This window comes from Cydia strobilella, chromosome 1 (genome assembly GCF_947568885.1).
Source record: "Cydia strobilella chromosome 1, ilCydStro3.1, whole genome shotgun sequence".
In the NCBI taxonomy this organism is placed as follows: Eukaryota; Metazoa; Arthropoda; class Insecta; order Lepidoptera; family Tortricidae; genus Cydia; species Cydia strobilella.
Window position 1 is genome coordinate 25,555,104 of NC_086041.1, and position 18,536 is coordinate 25,573,639.

Here is an 18,536-nt window from a genome sequence, read left to right on the forward strand (position 1 = left end):
CAAAAACGCAATTTACTTATTTTGTCCATACATTCAAAATGGGCTCTCAGTGAACTTGACGTCACGTTTACTTATCATTTTGTTAGAAGCGTTTCACGAGTGAAGTACGACTGTCGGGGTTTGACTATCATTTCTGACTTTTGTATTGCTTTAATGCAATGGGTCCCATATACAAATTTGATCCTAAAAATAAACCCGATCGATTGATACCATTAATAAAAATGTGTCATCTAGCCTATTGTGATATGGTTGTGTTGTGACAAGTCAACCTGGTCAAACTGGTGTTGCCACTATGTTTCGCTTTAGTTCAATTTTATTTAATATCTACAATTTTATGTAGCACTGTACCTACCTATGTAAGTGACTTATTGATGGCGGGGACATCGGGAGGCCGAGCTTTAAACGGAGACATGTCCCGGCGTACGGGGACGTATGGCAACCCTACTATAGATAGAAGATTAGATACTTACATTATATCAGTGGAGATATGCTATGCTTACTCTAGACCTAACTGTTTTCACATCTAGTGAAAAAATAATACCTAGTTACTAAATAGGTAACACCTCACATTTTAGTGGCAACAATACAGAGATAATCGCGAAACCACATGTAAAGAGCAGAACAGTAGTCAACCAAGTGGCGAACGTTGTATAATAGGTGTGGATAAACACACACTCTGTTGCAACTAATCTTACTTCAATCCGAAGAGGATATAATAGGATAGAGCGGTACTGTCATAGTACATTTTGTAGCCACAGTAAATTCACTGCCATCTATCGACACACGGTTAAGGCCGTTCCATCGGTTTGCCGCTATCACTGTCACATTTCGCAAGAAAGAACGGGATTATATACCGGGTGTTTCCTGTAACAGGAGCATTAAAATAAGCTGTAGGCTGTACTCCTCAAACTGACCAACATTTGTTTAGCAACTTTTAAAAATAACTTGTGTTTTGATTTTCATTACACTTTAAAGTTTATTCTATGACGCAATGTATTGCAAAATTTGCTATTTTTAAAGGGTGACAAGCAACGTCAAACACACAGATAGCAGCGTACATTGAAAATAATATTTAATTAGTATGCAAAAGGTATAATCTAAAAATTTCACAATTTTAAAAAGTTGCTGAACAAATGTTGGTCAGTTTGAGGCATACAGCCTCCAGTTTAATTTATTGTTCCTGTTACAGGAAACACCGTGTATATATATAAATTAAAGATAATATAATCAAGAACTACGTATATTTTTTCCACGTCCACGAATATCAACGTCTCTTAGAAAAACATGATCATATAAGGAGATTTTTCGCCTTCTGGCTAAGGGAACCGCCATAAAACAAAAAATAAAAACATTAAAAAATGTATTTATATATGTATAAATGATTTTTTTTGTTGCATGAATTATTTTTATATGATTTTCACCCATGTTATTTTACTGATATGCGTTAAAATTGTTAAATAATAAACGAAACCGTCAACGCCATCTATTCGAGAGTAGGCCAAAGGTGGTAAAAGGTAATGGCGCCATCTGTTCGAGAATAAAAATTTCTTGATTTTCGAGGCACGTTTTTTCCTTACACTGTATCCATCTAATATGGAGTTACATAGTCTTTGCTTCAATCGATAGCGATATTAACTATTACTTACATTTATTTATTTATCATACATTGTATTTTTTCACATTACCTAATACTTACATTACTTACATATAATGTAAAAAATACGCAATAATGTGTCAACCCACATGCATTTTGCAATAACATGTTAACTCGAAATAATTGACGCTTAAAGTTGACATTTTATTGAAAAATTAATGTGGATTGACAGATTTTTGCTAAACAGCATCCATTATTAATTGTGTTATCAAAGTTTGTTTCCAGTTATCGGATAAGTACCAAGTATGTAGGTATTCAAAGTAGCAATTGATCAAAGTTACAAACTTGTAATCGAGCCATTACAACAAAAGTTTTACTTGATAGGATACCACGTGCGTTAGAGAAGATCGTGTAGATATGGCATCATAGCGTGCGATTGTGTTCTACTGGTGCGGAAATCGTACGACTCGCTCTCCAGCACCTCGGTTCATATTGATTGCCGGTGACATTCTTTATCAATACACCCCCGGCCCGCGGCGCGCGGCCGCACCGCACAACACCCAAAAGAAACAGAAACGTTTCTTCGCGCGCTCTGAACGCACACGAAAAAAGGGCGGAGACTCCGCGGCGACGTCGTCGCCCAATCGAATTAGGGCTCCGAAGGCGACCGGCCAATCAGACTGGGCCGCCGGGGCGGGCGCGCGCACGCGGCCGCGCCCTCGTTTCGCTCCGGCTTTTTATTTATTGTTGCGCGAAACGGCGCGCGCGACGGGCGTGTGTGTGATGCGCGCGTAGTTTGATATTGCGAGCATGGAGTCCGCCGTGGACTCAGCGTCGACCGCCAGCGAAGTTAGCGGGTCCTCAGGAGGTTCGCCGAGAGTGAAGGCGACGTCGCCGGCGCGGGCTATGAGTCCGCCGCAGCTGCTGGCGCCGAGGATGCCGCTGCCGCCGCCAGGGCTAGGGCTGCTCGGTTCGCTGCAGATGATGCACCACTCACCGCTCGAACTGATGGCGGCCGCGCACCACCACGGGCCGCCGCGCTACGGCAGCCCTCCTCCTATCTCGACATCAGACCCTTCGGCAAACGAGTGTAAATTAGTTGATTATCGAGGACAGAAAGTTGCCGCGTTCATAATCCAAGGGGACACTATGTTGTGCCTGCCACAGGCGTTCGAACTGTTCCTAAAACACCTGGTGGGCGGGCTACATACAGTGTATACGAAGTTGAAGAGGTTGGACATAGTGCCGCTGGTGTGCAACGTAGAGCAGGTGCGCATTCTGCGCGGGCTGGGCGCCATCCAGCCGGGCGTGAACCGTTGCAAGCTGCTCTCCTGCAAGGACTTCGACGTGCTGTACCGGGACTGCACAACGGCAAGGTACGTTTTTACCGCGTCCCAACAACCTCTACGTGTGAATGTGAATGTTTCATTTGTTGCACCTCTGCGGCCCGAGTCGAGCGACGGTAAAGTGATGTGTTTTTTTTTAACTTTTATCTGTTCATTCGCCTGTTTTGAGTTTAAGAAAACTGTACGCTTTTTTCTACCTACCCATTGTTGTGATTTTTATGCGGAACCCTTAACTCTTGACGTTAGATGAATTACTATTATTTATTTTTATATGTTCATTAACTACATCAAAAAGCAGCTAGGTAGGTAGGAATAGCTAAATAAATAGGTAATAAATCAAAAATAATAAAACTTACCTACCTACTCTTAATTATGAAATTATGTTTTACTACTACTAAATTAATTTTAATTAAGTAGGTTCCTACATATATATATATAAGGTATATATATACATATTTATATTAACGATAGAGATAAATTAGCGTCGTTCCTTTATTTTTTTCTTAATTCAGTTTTATTTATTGTTTATAGAGACGCATCTTTTATATTTAAGCACAAACGAATTACTTACAAGGAATTTTATGTTTATGATTTACTGTTAAGACCACTCTCTTGGTGGATATCTTAGGATTTTTACATTCCTTTGAAGCGCGAGGGTTGTGCTAAGCATAAATTTTTCATGTTTTAATACGCGTCAAATATTTCCACTGGGTTAAATATTAAAGTGAGTTTCGGGGACGGAAGGGTTAAATCCCTGTTAATTAGCGGGTGAAGTTTAAATATTTAAATAGTAATTTTTACAAACGGTAAAGTTAGATTAAAAAAAGTCTTGTTTGTCGGAGCGGCGGGTAGGCCTAAATAGGATATTTTAATTTTAATATTTGGACGCGTTACGTTTTTTTAAAATGTAATGTCCCGTGGAAGCGTCGCCCTGGGAGTAGTAAATTTAAATTTTTGCTTGTATTGACGGTTAATGTTTGTAATATAACGTTTGTTTATTGGGCGGAAACGTCGGCTGCTGTGACTGCTGTGATGTGACTCAGCGTTCAGTTTACGGGTTTATCATTGAAAGGCTGCTTCGGCTCGTGATCTCATACGCACCTAGTTTTCGTGTTTTCGCGAGGCTTGTATGCTGAACAAAATAAACAAATGCTTCAGTACGATTCCTTGACGATTGCCTTATATAATGCAATGAAATAAATAACGTGAGAAAAGAGGATTGATTGCTTAGGTCTTCTTATAGGTACCTACTTATTATGAGAGGATTAAAAATATATAAATAAGTCATGATTCATTTTTTTTTGTCTCTGTAACAAGATAAAGGTACCTAGTAATGAAATTATGTGGCCCTAAATGAGATAATTTATTCATTGGAATACTATAAATAGGATAGTACATATTTAGGTATGTATTGGCCAACGGGAATCTCAATCATTTAGTTGTGTTTGAATGTCATGGTACTTTGCTTTATTTAAAAAAGCATTTTGCAAATAGGTACATACCTATACTTAGTAAAAAACGTCCTATGACGGATCAGGTAGAAACAATGTTGAATTAGAGAAATCGCTCAGTGGAAACATGTCTAAATGGATTCGTATGATTTCGGAGGCATTCAAGCTTAAGTTTTATTTTAATAAAAAAAAAATATTCCTTAGCATTTGTATATAGTTAGTTGTAACTGTGATGTATAAAGGATCAATTTCAAATTTTTTACAATTATTACCTAGAACATGCCTTAGTTTTATTACCTATTTAAATTGTAGATCCGGTATATCAGGCGTTTTAGGAATTGTAACTGTATGTACATAGATATTTGAGAACTATCGGTTGTGTTGTTGTGTTTTAGCATTACTCACGATATTTGTTTAAATGCTTTTAAATGTGATGAATTAGTAACAAACGGTCTATCTTTAGGTAGGTACCTGTACCTACCTATCTTACCATACTTGTAATTATTATCTTTGTTTTTAACCTTTTGCAATACAAGAAACAATTGTAATAGGATTTGCAATTAATTCGAACTTTTACACAAGGAAAGGTTTACAGGGTAATGCTAAGCAAGTATTATTTTAATTTATTTCAATTCATACCTACAACATATGACATTGGACATATTATTCGAATAATTTATTTATTATGTTAGAGTTTCATATATTATTAAGTACTTACGCTAGGTAGACTACATCTTACGTAACACACAGTATAATAATAAAAAAGTTAATGAATAAAAATAATAACTCGTTCATTTAATGGTTTCCAATATTGATTAACGGTTAATCAATTAATTATAGTCAGTCAAATTTAGGTATTAATAAGCGGGATAAAAGTACCTGATATGGGTGAAGATTTAATGAATTATAAAATATTTGTACACACACAATTACACACCTTAGGAGGTAGGTAATTAAAGCCCGTAATTGAGTCTTAATTTGACCACAATTTCATATATGCACCGACACAATGATACATTTATATGTTAAACGGTTAACTTTCGCTGCACAGATGGAACATGGCCAGTAAGTTCATAACATAAATGGGGTTTAAAAAAAGCATTAAATTAAACCCATTCATATTCAGGTAGGTACCTACTTTAAAAAATTGCGTGCAATTATAGGTATCTATGTATTTATAGATAGAGAACTTTTTAGACAGTTTTTTTGCAAAATCCGTCCACGCACAAGCAAAGCAGTACAGTACAGCAGTAGGTAGATAATACGATAGAATGCAACCCCTGCATGTCGTTGCTCGCTAGGAACGCAATATTTTTCAAAAATGGAATGCCCGCATTACAAAACGTGTGTAAATAATAGGAGGTCGCTCCTTTTCACGCTTCAATAATTGCTTGACGGCAGATAAACGAAGATCGGGTTACGTTACCGTAGAGAACGGAACGTTAGGGCGTTGTGTTTTTTAACTCTTTGAAGATTTGCTTTTCTGAATTGAGTGATGCATTTGATGTCGGATTCGTTTATTGTGTGCTATAGTATGATGAATGCAATGACTGCATCAAATACGTACCTAAGCTAGACTTATATTGACCGGGATATAGACCGTGATTACCTTTTGTATTATTTATGTATCTAAGCTAATTCATTGGCAGGACTTGGTTGTTTCTAAAACAAATTTTACCCTGTCACCATTTAAATATTTAAGGTGTCCGAATTGTAAAAAAATTCAAGCACTTTAAGAAAATCGAACTAGAGAGTTAAACAAGTTTTATTAAGTTACTGACTGTTATGTTTTATCAATTTAGCGATCCAATTGATCACTACTTCAGTATTTATTTTATCAGGTCCTGAATTTTAGGAATAAGTTATTGTTAATTTATTTTTTATGTCAATAGTAGAAAACATAATGCCATATTAATTACATGTAAGTACCATATCACAATAATTTACAATATTTCTATAATGTAACATGAATTACATGAAACAATTCTCAATTTACAATAATTAACTTTCATTACTAACGAACTTAATAATAGTGTTGTAAAAGAACGGAGAGCGTGATTGCAATATTTATTGTCAAATAAAGAATGAAACAATAGACGACCGACACCGAACAGAATCCGAAACGTCCAGTTGGATCTATCGAATTCAGTCGGGTTCCGTCCATTGTCTCTGCTCTTCAATTACGGAGGTCATCAACACGCCGACAACACTTTTTATGGAATTTCCAGTTTAACGACTCATTTTGATGGTCCGTCTTCAAACGTAGTGATATTTTGTAAATAAACAAGACACTGAAATAACTCATTACCTTTGTAGCCGGTAGCCGTGCCCGTGCCGGAACTTAGCAGGAACTTTGGAACTTTTGTGTAGCCCAGGTAGGTACTCGTAGGTAGGGCCACACGCTGTCGCATGGGGCTGTGGAGAAATGTAAACAATTTAACGGCCTTCAAAAGGAGTGCCACACGGATATCTCGCAGGACATGCTGGAAAATCATTTTATGATTAGCTACGCGGCTAAAAAAAAATCAGTTTAAAAGCCTTCTCTTAATTTTTGTAGTATTATTTAGAGTACGCGTGTGTCAATTTATTGATTACAAGATTGACAAGTGACCTTCCTCAAGTTTTAATGCAATGCATAGAAGTAGGTAGGTGAAGCATGTAAATACGTGATGCAGTACCTATACCTATGCAGTAACTAGCTGGTGCACTATCAAAACGAACCTAGCTTAAAATATACTCGGATATAATACTTGTTTTGAAATATATTATCTTATCGTATAATTTATACATATCTTTACAATTCTACTGCTGACGCGCAGTTCTGCTATTTTTATGCGTTGTAATCCATACTAATCTATACTAATCCATACTAATATATGCGAAAGTGTGTCTGTCTGTTTGTCTGTCTGTTACCTCTTCACGCTTAAACCGCTGAACCGAATTAGTTGAAGTTTGGTATAGAGATAGTTTGAGTTTCGGGGAAGGACATAGGATAGTTTTTATCCCAGGACTCACCCCTTAAGGTGGTGAAAAGGGGGGTGGAAATTTATATGGGGAATCAATAAAAAGCAGATTGGATAAAAATATAAGCTCCCCAAATTACTTATTCCACGCAGACGAAGTCGCGGGCAAAAGCTAGTAATCCAATAAATACAGAATGCGTCTGTAAAAAAATGGTATGTATGCTGTGGTACGTGATTCAGATTCAGATATTAGAATTATTTGTACACTAGCTTTTGCCCGCGACTTCGTCTGCGTGGAGTTAGTAATTTGGGTAGCTTATTCTTGGGTGTGTAATGTTTATATAAATATATATATAATAACATACATTTGTTATAACGTCATTTGATATATTATTATATGTTATAACGTAATTTTTATTATACGTTTCCTTTGTTATATTGTGATTTCATCTAAACTATCATTGATATAATGCCTATTGTAATATAATTTTTAAATAGTATATGGACATGTTTTATAATGACATTTGTTATATTATATTTTCATATAACGTAAAATTATATAAAGTATATAATTTTACCAATTATAAATACATATATTGTATAACCATTTTTAGCATATTTTATTTCAGAATAACGTAACATATTACATACTTTTTTTATAACTAGTACGCAGGCCCTACAATTTTGAATTTCAAGTTATGTATTTTATTTTATGCTATTCCACTTCTTTTGCCAGCTATTTTATTCTAGGGAGGTCTCAGTTCTAACCTAACCAAACAAATTGTTCACGGATTTCGATTCTGTGGGTGCCGGAGTTCAAACCTAACCTAAACCACATTTTTTCCTAGGTATTTCATTCTACGGGGGGGTCAAAGTACTAACCTAACCTAACCCTCCTTTTGCTAGGTAGTTATTCGTTTGTACGGACTCGCAGTTTCAACCTAACCTAACCAATTTATGTCATGCAACTATTATGCCACACAAATAATTATGTGATATCACTTTTTATAACAAATAATATGCTTTAGAGTATGTAATAATTATGGCAATATATATTAGACGAAGTGTAAATATGCCTTATGACCATTGTACCAATAATTACATTATGTGTACCGTTAATTAGGTATTACGGTAGTATGTCATTTATTACGTTATTCAAAGTAACGATATACCAAACTATAATATATGAAAAGTAATTATAACAAATGTAATGCACCCCTTATTTTTTTAACCAATCTGTATTTTATCGATTCCCCATAAAAACTTCCACCCCCCTTTTCACCCCTATGTCCTTCCCCGGGACTCAAACTATCTCTATACCAAATTTCAACTAAATCGGTTCTGCGGTTTAAGCATTAAGAGGTAACAGACAGACAGACATACACACTTTCGCATTTATAGTATTAGTATGGATGTAGATTTTAAAATGTTATTCGGATAACAATTTAAATCAATTGTATAATTTATTTATGCCATTTTATGCCATTAATTTACGTTGGATTTGATGAATCGACATGTACATTTCAAAATGGATAATTTCACGGGCAGCTTAAGTCGCTCTGCGCAATACAGCAGTATTAGCAGTCCTGACATGACTTCTGACCGCACTAATATAATAGGATCGCCACGAACTGCAAATAGGCCAAGTATGTATCCGTAGCTTAGGCGGTAGGTATCTGTCGGGAATAATATCGTGAATGGTGGTTCCGACTGGCATGACTCCAAGTGGTGGTTCTCAATGAAATATTAAACCAAGACGCCGCAATGCAGTGTCTCACACACGCCGCGCCTGCAGCTGATTATGTGTGGTGTGCATGATAGGAAGACAATGTTAATAGAACGGCTGGTTTTTAAATGAAGTTGCCAGATTTTTTATTGGTGTTTTAATTTTAAAAGTCAATAGTGACAGGTATTTGATGCATCGGGATAGCTATATTTTGGGTAGTTGATTTTCTAATTCATTTTAATACAAAAGTTTGTGCTTAATGAGTCATTAGTAAGTCAAGTAAGATTTTTGCAAAAATGTAACTTTATAACACTAAACTTGCGAGCTCATACTTCAAAACACTTGATTAGATAATTGCTAAAATGTGTAGGTATTGCTTCTTTATTGTTCATTACAAATTCATGAGGTTTTTTAATAAGCCGAAATAAGTGATTTGATTAGCAAGTTTCGCTTTCAATCATAAAAGTCATCATTAGTATTTTTATTGCGGTGAGCATCGTTCACACAACGCTCCGCTGCGCCTATTATCAATTGAATCTGCACAGCAATCGAATCCAACCTTACTTTCTATACTATACTTCCGAACACATTTCTACATTCCGATTGTTTTTTGTTTTCCGTTCCTCTGTTTGTGCTACTGGTTCATGCTGGCACTTCACATTCACATGGCTGTATTTGGCATATATTCGTGTTGCATCCTTTTTATTTTGTATATCAAAGGAAAGAGATGCAACACAAATATTTTTACCTCAGCAGCTCGAACAAGCCTACTTTCGTCACTCCCTGGAGTGTGGAAAGTACGACTTTCCTCATTCAGGGAGTGAAGAAAGTGCAACTTTCCTCACTCCAGGGAGTGAAACAAAGTAGCTTTTTATTTAGTGAAGGCCATGAACTGCCACTTCATACTTTTTTTTCCCTGTATCATTCTGTGTAATTCGAAATACATTTTAACCTTTAATATGTTCTCACTACTTGGGTGAAAAATTAAGTGTGCAACACGAGAGCAAAGTTATTTTACATCTCGTGTTTTTGAGTCCCTCGTCGTTACGCTCAAGATTCTAACTTAGAATCACTCGCTTCGCTCGTGATTTAATTATAGAATCTTTCGCTTTCTCGGGAGTCAAAATAAACACTCGCAAGAAAAACCAACTTTCCTCTCTTGTTGCACAAATAACTATTGCCAAATACAGCCATGAGAAGTACCAGCATTGGATACTACTAATGCTTCTTAGTCACACTGACAATATTTTGAGTTATCGCGGTTTGAAAGGAACGATGTACATAATTAACCATATTATTTTCGTGTATAGGTGTTTTTAAAAGTAAGAAAATTTTTTTTTTGATTACAGAGGTAACCGAAGCTGTAACTTATAGTTCATTGAGAGCTCTACATTTTAAATTTAAAAACTCATTTTTCAAAAAAAGTGACGACATGTTCTGTCACTGTACCCTTCAATATAGACTGTCTCAAACTTGCTTCATTGCCGGCTACTTCCAATATATGTAAATGGAAACGGCCTTTCACTAACAAAGACAATTATACATGTCTGATTTCAGTAAAAGTTCAGACAAGCATAATGCTCAATCACAATATTAAGCAAATAAAGCAACAACAATAGCTCCAAAAGCTATTCACTCAAGTGACAAATAAATAGTACCAACTGAAGGAAACTCAATTTCCTCCGCAGTAAAGCGACAAACTGCTCCACAATGGGAAAATCATGGCGGCAATTTATTACGATTGATCAACAAGTGGCAGGGGTACGTCGGAAAGAACGAACGACAATACGAATGGAAACGAACGGAAGACGAGTGCCGACATTCCCGATTCCCGTAACATTCGGAAAACGCACACCAATGACACTGGGGAATCCCTCCGGCTAGACGGAATTATCTCGCACTCTATTCCCGTTTCGCGTACCATTCAAATTGCATCTCACTCGTGCCTCTCGCGAAAATGCCTCCGTCTCTTTCCCATTTCGTTCATTCATGACTGCGGATTTGAATGGATTTGGGACGTTTGCTTCCCACAATTGGAACACTTTGAGCTTCGAGGGGGCGACGCTTGCACGCGTCGTGACGTTTCGTTCCTGACGAGCCATCCACCGATGAACCTCGCCGAGTGCTAATGTCACGGTCAACAAAACAATGCAGAAAAAATGGGCGACATAATGAAACAACGTGCTCGCCTAATTAAAATTCGCATCCGTGTTAGTTATTGAATGGTTGATGGAAACTATCGCATGGCGTGTAGCGCCGGTAGCCGTTGTAACGTCTTATAATTGCGGCTCACCATGTGTTGAGCTCTAATCATGTTTAATTATAGTCAGAAGAGGGAGTCATTGCAGTTTATCATGAGATGAACTGTTACAGTTGTATAAACGCTGCGAGAAAATGATGGATTGCGCTTGTTCTACTAATGAAAGTACGGTTAACAACAAAACTGTTGCACATTTTCATGCCATATTTAAAAGGTAGATTATTTCATTGACTTAGAATTTCGGCTAAGATTATAAAAGGATCTTGAGGACACAAATATTCGAATGATGCAAAGTTATAAAAGTCTTGTTTTAATTTACGGTCTTCAAAATACTATGTTGCATTCTACGCCCTTTAATTGGCTTTACCACATGCTGTGAGTTTTATTAACATTAAAATTATTTATAAAACTCTGTATCGCAAGCTAAGGTGTAGCATTAGATACATAGAACAAAATCAAATATATAAACATAGACATAATTTATTGGTATAAGATATTTATTACAGGTCACAATTACAAAACGTTATATTGCCGATAATCAAAGTGGTCAAATTTATTTGGACTGGCACCTTTAGCTACAATAATACATTTCAATAAATAATGTTCAGAAATAATGAATATATAACGTTACGTAAAAACACAATAATCATAAAAAACCCTTAATGGAAATTAATTTGTATGACAAAATTGAGTCTCTAAAAAAATCAGCATGTAATTGAAGTTCAGTTAATGCAATACCTGACCATAGACCGGCGCCGGTGCAAGTTCACTTATGAAATTTTTTTTTCTATCGGTACGTTTGAAGGCGTGCATCGTCATTAATCCAATGCAGATTAGATCAAGACAATGGGAGGCGGAAATGCAGGAAAACGACCTTTTTGCGCGACGCGCTCCGCTCCCCATTGTGTGAAGACACGCTTACTAATTGCCAGTGAAAATCTTCTCATATGCGCCGGAGTTGACTCAGTGACTTATTTGATAGGTACGTTATTATTGTTAATCACTGTAACGCGAATTAAATAGAATTTAGAGATGTTTACCTTGTTAATAGAATAATAAAATTGGGGGACAGAAAATAATTTACTAAAAATATACACTGTGGAATAATCATAGGTCTAGATGGGATATGGCGTCAGCTGCGAATACTGAAGATGCTGCCAGCTTCGCACTCGTATTAATTTTATGAGTGCTCTACGTACAGGTTCAAATTGGCAATGTTTTGGGACTATTTCACATATTTTGTATTAACGTGAGTGACTGTTTTTGCTACGTCTGAAGTTGACATTGAGAGATTGAGATGCGCATTACTTGATACTAACTGCGAAGTAATTATATTACTTTTCAAGCTCCATTTGATTGATGGCATCATTGATCAAATAAAATGTGAAAATACGTTTGCACTGTGATATTTTTTCCTAACATAACTTGAAACGCATGATTTCTTTCTAAATTCTTTGCATTATCAACGTCAAGTCACCATTTATCCGCCACTATCTTGCTCGGGAAAAACTATCTACGCGGCGTGACAAAATGAAGTTATTATTGTGTAGAGATTCCGCAAGATTGAACAATTAGCCCGTTATAGTGATACGAGAAAAAGCTGAGCGAGCTGAGCGTCGCCTTCCCATGGTAATAATCAATTAAACTAAATAATCAGCGCTTAGAGTAAAGTGGGCCTTGTTACAACGTTTTGTGCGTACAATCAGATCTTTTTTACCGTTTATTGTATGCATTTACATCTGGTTACTATGACTTAACAATCGTCTGAATATCTATTTTACCATGTAGTACATAAGTAAAGTTTACCTACGTTTAGTTTATGTCCTTATGAGTAAATAAAAATAGGTTTAGGTATTAACTTAATATGTAGTTAAATTATGCAAATGTAACTTTGAAGTAATCTTCGATGACTCCTAGTACATAAAATATGTACGTGTGGTCTAAAACAAGTATAATACACTCAAGAACAATTAAACAGGCTCAATTTGTATCGTTTTCATTGTGTTCAGTGAATAATTATAAGTATACGAATAAATATTAAAATATAATTTATATATTACAGTCAAGCTTGGTCAGGTAACTAAGTTGGCCTCTTACTTCCATAGCTGGAACTCATGCTGAGGTTCCGACACTTTAGTACTTACTGAATTACCTCTGTTTAGTGGGACAAAGCGAACCTCTATATCTGGGTTCTTTGGATTTTGTCGTCATAATTATCTCTATAAGCGAGTATATTTCACCTTTTTTACTGAGACTATATTTGAAAGAATACTTTTGCTCAATTTTTCGTCTGAATCTGAGATAACGTCAATTTATGACCTCTCTACTTCAGACTTTATTGCAGATCAACTTCCGTTTTGTTTACTAATTCTTAAGTAAGTAATGTAATTTAGTTCATGCTGCCCAAATTATTTTGAGATTTTTGCTATCGGCCGGATATTTATTTAGTTAGTTTACGTAAAAATTACTTACGAAACGACGCCTAAAATCTTCATGAGGAGGTACGTGAAAAACCACACATTAATATCCGTTTATGAAAGAGGAAAGGCAATGAAGTCTTTGTCCAATTTAATGTGGCATAATCTACTCTCTGTAGAATAATTCAGAATATGTTAAGAATAAATATAAAATTCTGTTGCAATGTGCTGAAAACAGGCGGGATTGTTGCTTTTTGTGTTTATTGTTAATAATAACAAAAAAAATGGTATTTAAGAATTGCAAATCTATAACTAAAATAACTTTTATTCTCACTTCTATTAATGGAACACTCTGTAAATGAGATATATAGTTGGTCAAACCAAATTGTCAGTAAATAGGAATAAAAAAAACTATATTTATCCCTTTCTTTTGGGTTCTAGTACAAGTGTAAGACAAAAATAGTATGATTCTCTCTGTCTATGTTTGAAATGAAACAGTCCTTTGACAAACTATAGATATTAATTTATGCCTTGCTATCTGAGACACTGGGTAAGTGGAATACCTATTTAAGTAAGTCAAAGGTTCCTTGAGATATAGATTGATGTTAAATCCAGGTATCATGTCCATTGCTCTGAGATAACTTTCATTGTTCTAATCACAAAAAACAAGATGTTTTTAAAGTTGGTTTAATAGTTTAACCACATTTCAATAATTAAGGCATATTCACAGTATTCACACGTTGATTACAATTGGAAATTATTATAATCCATCCAACATGACCTGCTTTTTATAAGGCACCTGTTCCGTTCAATTTATAATGTGCACTGTGCACGGAAATAAACGCCAAGAACATTTTACGAGCTTACTTTTATTAAACTTAAGTAAATCTAAGCTTTAATAAATAAATAAACATAAATAATGCCTACTATACAATCAGAGTTACAAAGCAACGAATGAGATAAGGACTACTTAACCCCAGACAGTCCTCGTAAACTCTGATATACGGTTTATAATAAAACTTAATAAAACATTAGCAACATTTGAAAGAGAATCGATAAAACTTAGCAGCTGTAGAGCCGAATGGGCTGAAGGCAAGTTGCAGCTTAACAGATAGTAGTAAATTGCAGTTTATGACCGTGGAGTTGTTTTATTGCAATCAATATGCCAATGTCTAACAATGTAGTGTTCGAAACTTTTTAGACAATATGTTACTTATTTTTGTACATAAAATAATTCAAGTTTTACGATTTCAACGCAGACGATGTCGCGGGCAGAGGCTAGTACAAAAAATTTAATATAAAATACAATAATACATATTTTAGTGGTTTATTTGAAACATTGCCATTGACGCATATATTGAGTCGTTTTTGAGATAATTATTGGAAAAAACTTGATTTGATAGGAGAGAGAGAAAACCTGTCATCTCCATTAGATCAGACCAAAAACTACAAAAATTGGTAGAATAACTAACAAACTCGACGTCACAAAATGTATTTTGTACTTTTTACGTCTGAAAGATTTTTACATTTTAAATTGCAAAGTACTTCAGCGAGTAACCCTTTGCTCGATTAAGTTCATTAACTTCAATCGTTTGAACATATACTGAATAGATATGTTTGTTTATTTAATATTAATCCCATCAAAAACATTACATGTAAAAAGATGCAAGTCTCGCAACGCAGTTCTTCTACTACAAAAAAGTTTTGAGATGTAATGTGAAACCAAGTCGGTTATTTTAGTCAGTGCCAGGAGGTGTTAAAACCGTAACAATATTAGATACCTTTATTTTTTAATACTTATAATGACTTGGCAATCGCACGGCTACATAGTGACATAAGGATAATTCTAACTCGTCAACTACCTATTTAAAATAATCCTAATTGAACATAGCGCTAGCCCTAATGACATGCAGTTTGAGCAATACACATACGAGTACAAGTAAAGCATTGTGTGCTATTGCCAAGTCATTATATTATATGTATTAAATTTAAAAAAACCGGCCAAGTGCGAGTCGGACTCGCGTTCCAAGGGTTCCGTACATTACACAATTTAAACAATGTATTTTTTATGCGAAATGTCTTTAAAAAACCCGTAGGGATCGGATCAAAAACTTAGTAATAAGTCCGAGTCACGCTTGACTGCACATTTCTAATAGGTTTTCCGGTAATCTCTAGAAAAAAGGAGGAGGAGGAGGAGGTAAAGATCTATTTTGTGTATTTTTTTCAAAATTTTTGGCCCAGTGGTTTCGGAGATAAGGGTGGGGGGGGGGGGGAATGGTCATTTTTTGCCCTTTTTCTTGAATAACTTCTAATCTGTTTGTCCGAAAATTATAAAATATATATATTTGAGATTCTCACAATGAGCTCTTTCATTTGATATGTAACACGATATAGTTTAACAAACTTTATTTTTTAATTTTCTCATTTACCCCCCAAAAGTGGCCCTCGTGTTTAAAATTAATTAATTTACGTTACATGTCCATCTTTGGGTCACAAACTTACATATGTGTACCAAATTTCAACTTAATTGATCCAGTAGTTTTGGAGAAAATAGGCTGTGACAGACGGACAGACGGACAGACAGACAGACAGACGCACTGTTCCGTTTTTCCCTTTTGAGGTACGGAACCCTAAAAATAAAGGTATCTAATATTGTTACGGTTTTAACACCTCCTGGCACTGAATAAAATAACCGACTTGGTTTCACATTACATCTCAAAACTTTTTTGTAGTAGAAGAACTGCGTTGCGAGACTTGCATCTTTTTACATGTAATGTTTTTGATGGGATCTCATCTCTTTTTGTAGGCAGTCCTTCTTTTCGTGTACTCATAATACCCATACCATACTCATACGATGTATACACATATCATAATTATACACATCTTCATTCATACTCACATAGTACAACGAAGTGTACCTATACTTAACCTACTAATTGTACGAACTGCAAACGTAACTTTGTTATCGCATATATTTATATAAGATTACAAACTTGCTTGTGCAGTTATTAAATATTTAAAACAAACGTGATATTGCAATATTTTTAAGTTATTATTGGCTTAATACGCTGAAAACTAATTACGTTTCAAATTTGGAGCTTGTAGGTCTGCTAGAAGTACCTTAGAATTATGATGATCGTGAGTGTGTCAGTGACAAAACTAAGGAATTTTGACATGCCATAATTCTTAAACTGCATGTTCAAATTACATGTTATTGAGAATATATCTGTTCTGCTCTATACGTCACTGAAAATTCAGGGCTCTAGCTTTAGCTATCACAAATTTACAGTACGTTGAAAATGGCCTGAGTGGCTTCGAGAAAAGGATGGTACGGCCGTGCCTCTTTATTTTGCGCGACTTGGCGGGGGTACTGCCGTGCCCCCAGATAAGTGTGCCTTTATAAATTACATGTTGCCCTGTGTGACATCAGGACATCACTACTGTAACGACAAGTCACTCAAGCTTTATAACTGTTTAAGAATATTTATAACTTCTATAAAAATAAATAATTTCTTTCACATAAATTTCGAGTAGGTATCTAATTATCTTCGGCATAAGGTGACTTTGTTAGCAAATATATTTTAAAGCAAAGGCTGACGGCACGGCTATGCGGCACCCTAATCACTAGCAAAACTAAAATGAAAATATTTAATGGTAACAATTGTTACATGTCTAACTTTGTTTAATGGATAACAAACTCTAGATTTCTTCTTCTGTGATGATATCGATTGCCACCGTGTGCATAAAAATCGATAGCGGTCCAGATGCACAAAAATGGGGCAGAGGAATCGATTTGTCCCACATTTTGGCGGTCTAGCGGCCGCCGGCGGCGAGGGTAACGCTCGCGATAAGGGATAGTGCCCCCCTCCGAGGCGGGGGGCATTCCCCCTCGCCCCCTTGATAATATTTACCGCCCCCCAGCCGTACTTACGCCCCTCAGTATTTACGGGTTAGAGAAAAACAAGGGTACTCGAGCTTTGGAAGGTGCAACGTAGATTTTAATCCTTTCTGATGTTTATGATTGATGGCGGATTTCGTGATCGGAATTGCGCTGATGTTGATGGATCCCTTCTGATTCCACGCCGCTCAGCGCGAGTCGTGCCACAGAGAACGTTTTTATGATTAGCATTCTGCCACTGAATACTAATTCAATTGGAACCTAAAAAGGGAAAATGTTCATTCCCATGGAAAATAACGAGCTAACACAGAAATGTGAACTCTGTGTGAGATGTTCCCTTGCAAGTTAAGTCGTGGTTGAAACGTGTCGCCGCATAGAAAAGTGGTACGTGACACCGCAACGAGCCTCCTATTTGCTTTCCCTCGAACCTGTGAAAATGTATCTACATTTCCGCTTCTTCAAATATCAAGAAATTCATAAACATAACTTTTTTTTTTAAAATTAAATCGCCCTCACAAGACGTGTCTACGCACATTATATTTGACCGTTAAGTTCAAGACTTACAATATGAACAATTCATTTAATATAGCTGCTGGCGCCATCTGCCAATCAACAATAAATTTCAATACTCTTTAAAAAAAACTTAATTAGATTGCTTTTAGAGACAGACCAACATTAGTTACAACGATCAATGCAGTCGTATAGAACTGGCCAGCTTAAAGGATGGACTTTAAAATAAAGGTGTTAAGGTGAATTTCCACTGAATTTCGTTAAGATTTAGATTGCAGTAGTGGCGTCAGCACGTTTGTGTGGGTGTAATGTGATGATGGGTGAAGATGTCAGTCAGTATTGACGCGTGCCAATGGTCCACGACTCGTGGC

General features: G+C 36.0%; 2 protein-coding genes across 9 annotated transcripts in view; one reads left to right on the top strand and one right to left on the bottom strand.

The window, feature by feature from the left end:
* Positions 1 to 18,536, bottom strand: part of LOC134742860 (prolyl 4-hydroxylase subunit alpha-1) — a 162,655-nt gene that overhangs the window by 85,901 nt on the left and 58,218 nt on the right. The gene's annotated exons all lie outside the window — the stretch shown is intronic.
* The window catches only part of LOC134742441 (dachshund homolog 1), a 203,929-nt gene continuing 187,299 nt past the window's right edge, over positions 1,907 to 18,536 (top strand). For all 8 annotated transcript variants that reach the window (XM_063675599.1, XM_063675608.1, XM_063675626.1 and 5 more), the window contains exon 1: positions 1,907 to 2,970. In XM_063675599.1, the coding sequence (XP_063531669.1) occupies positions 2,405 to 2,970 (566 nt within the window). In that variant the 5' untranslated portion in view covers positions 1,907 to 2,404. The remainder of the gene's footprint in view (positions 2,971 to 18,536) is intronic.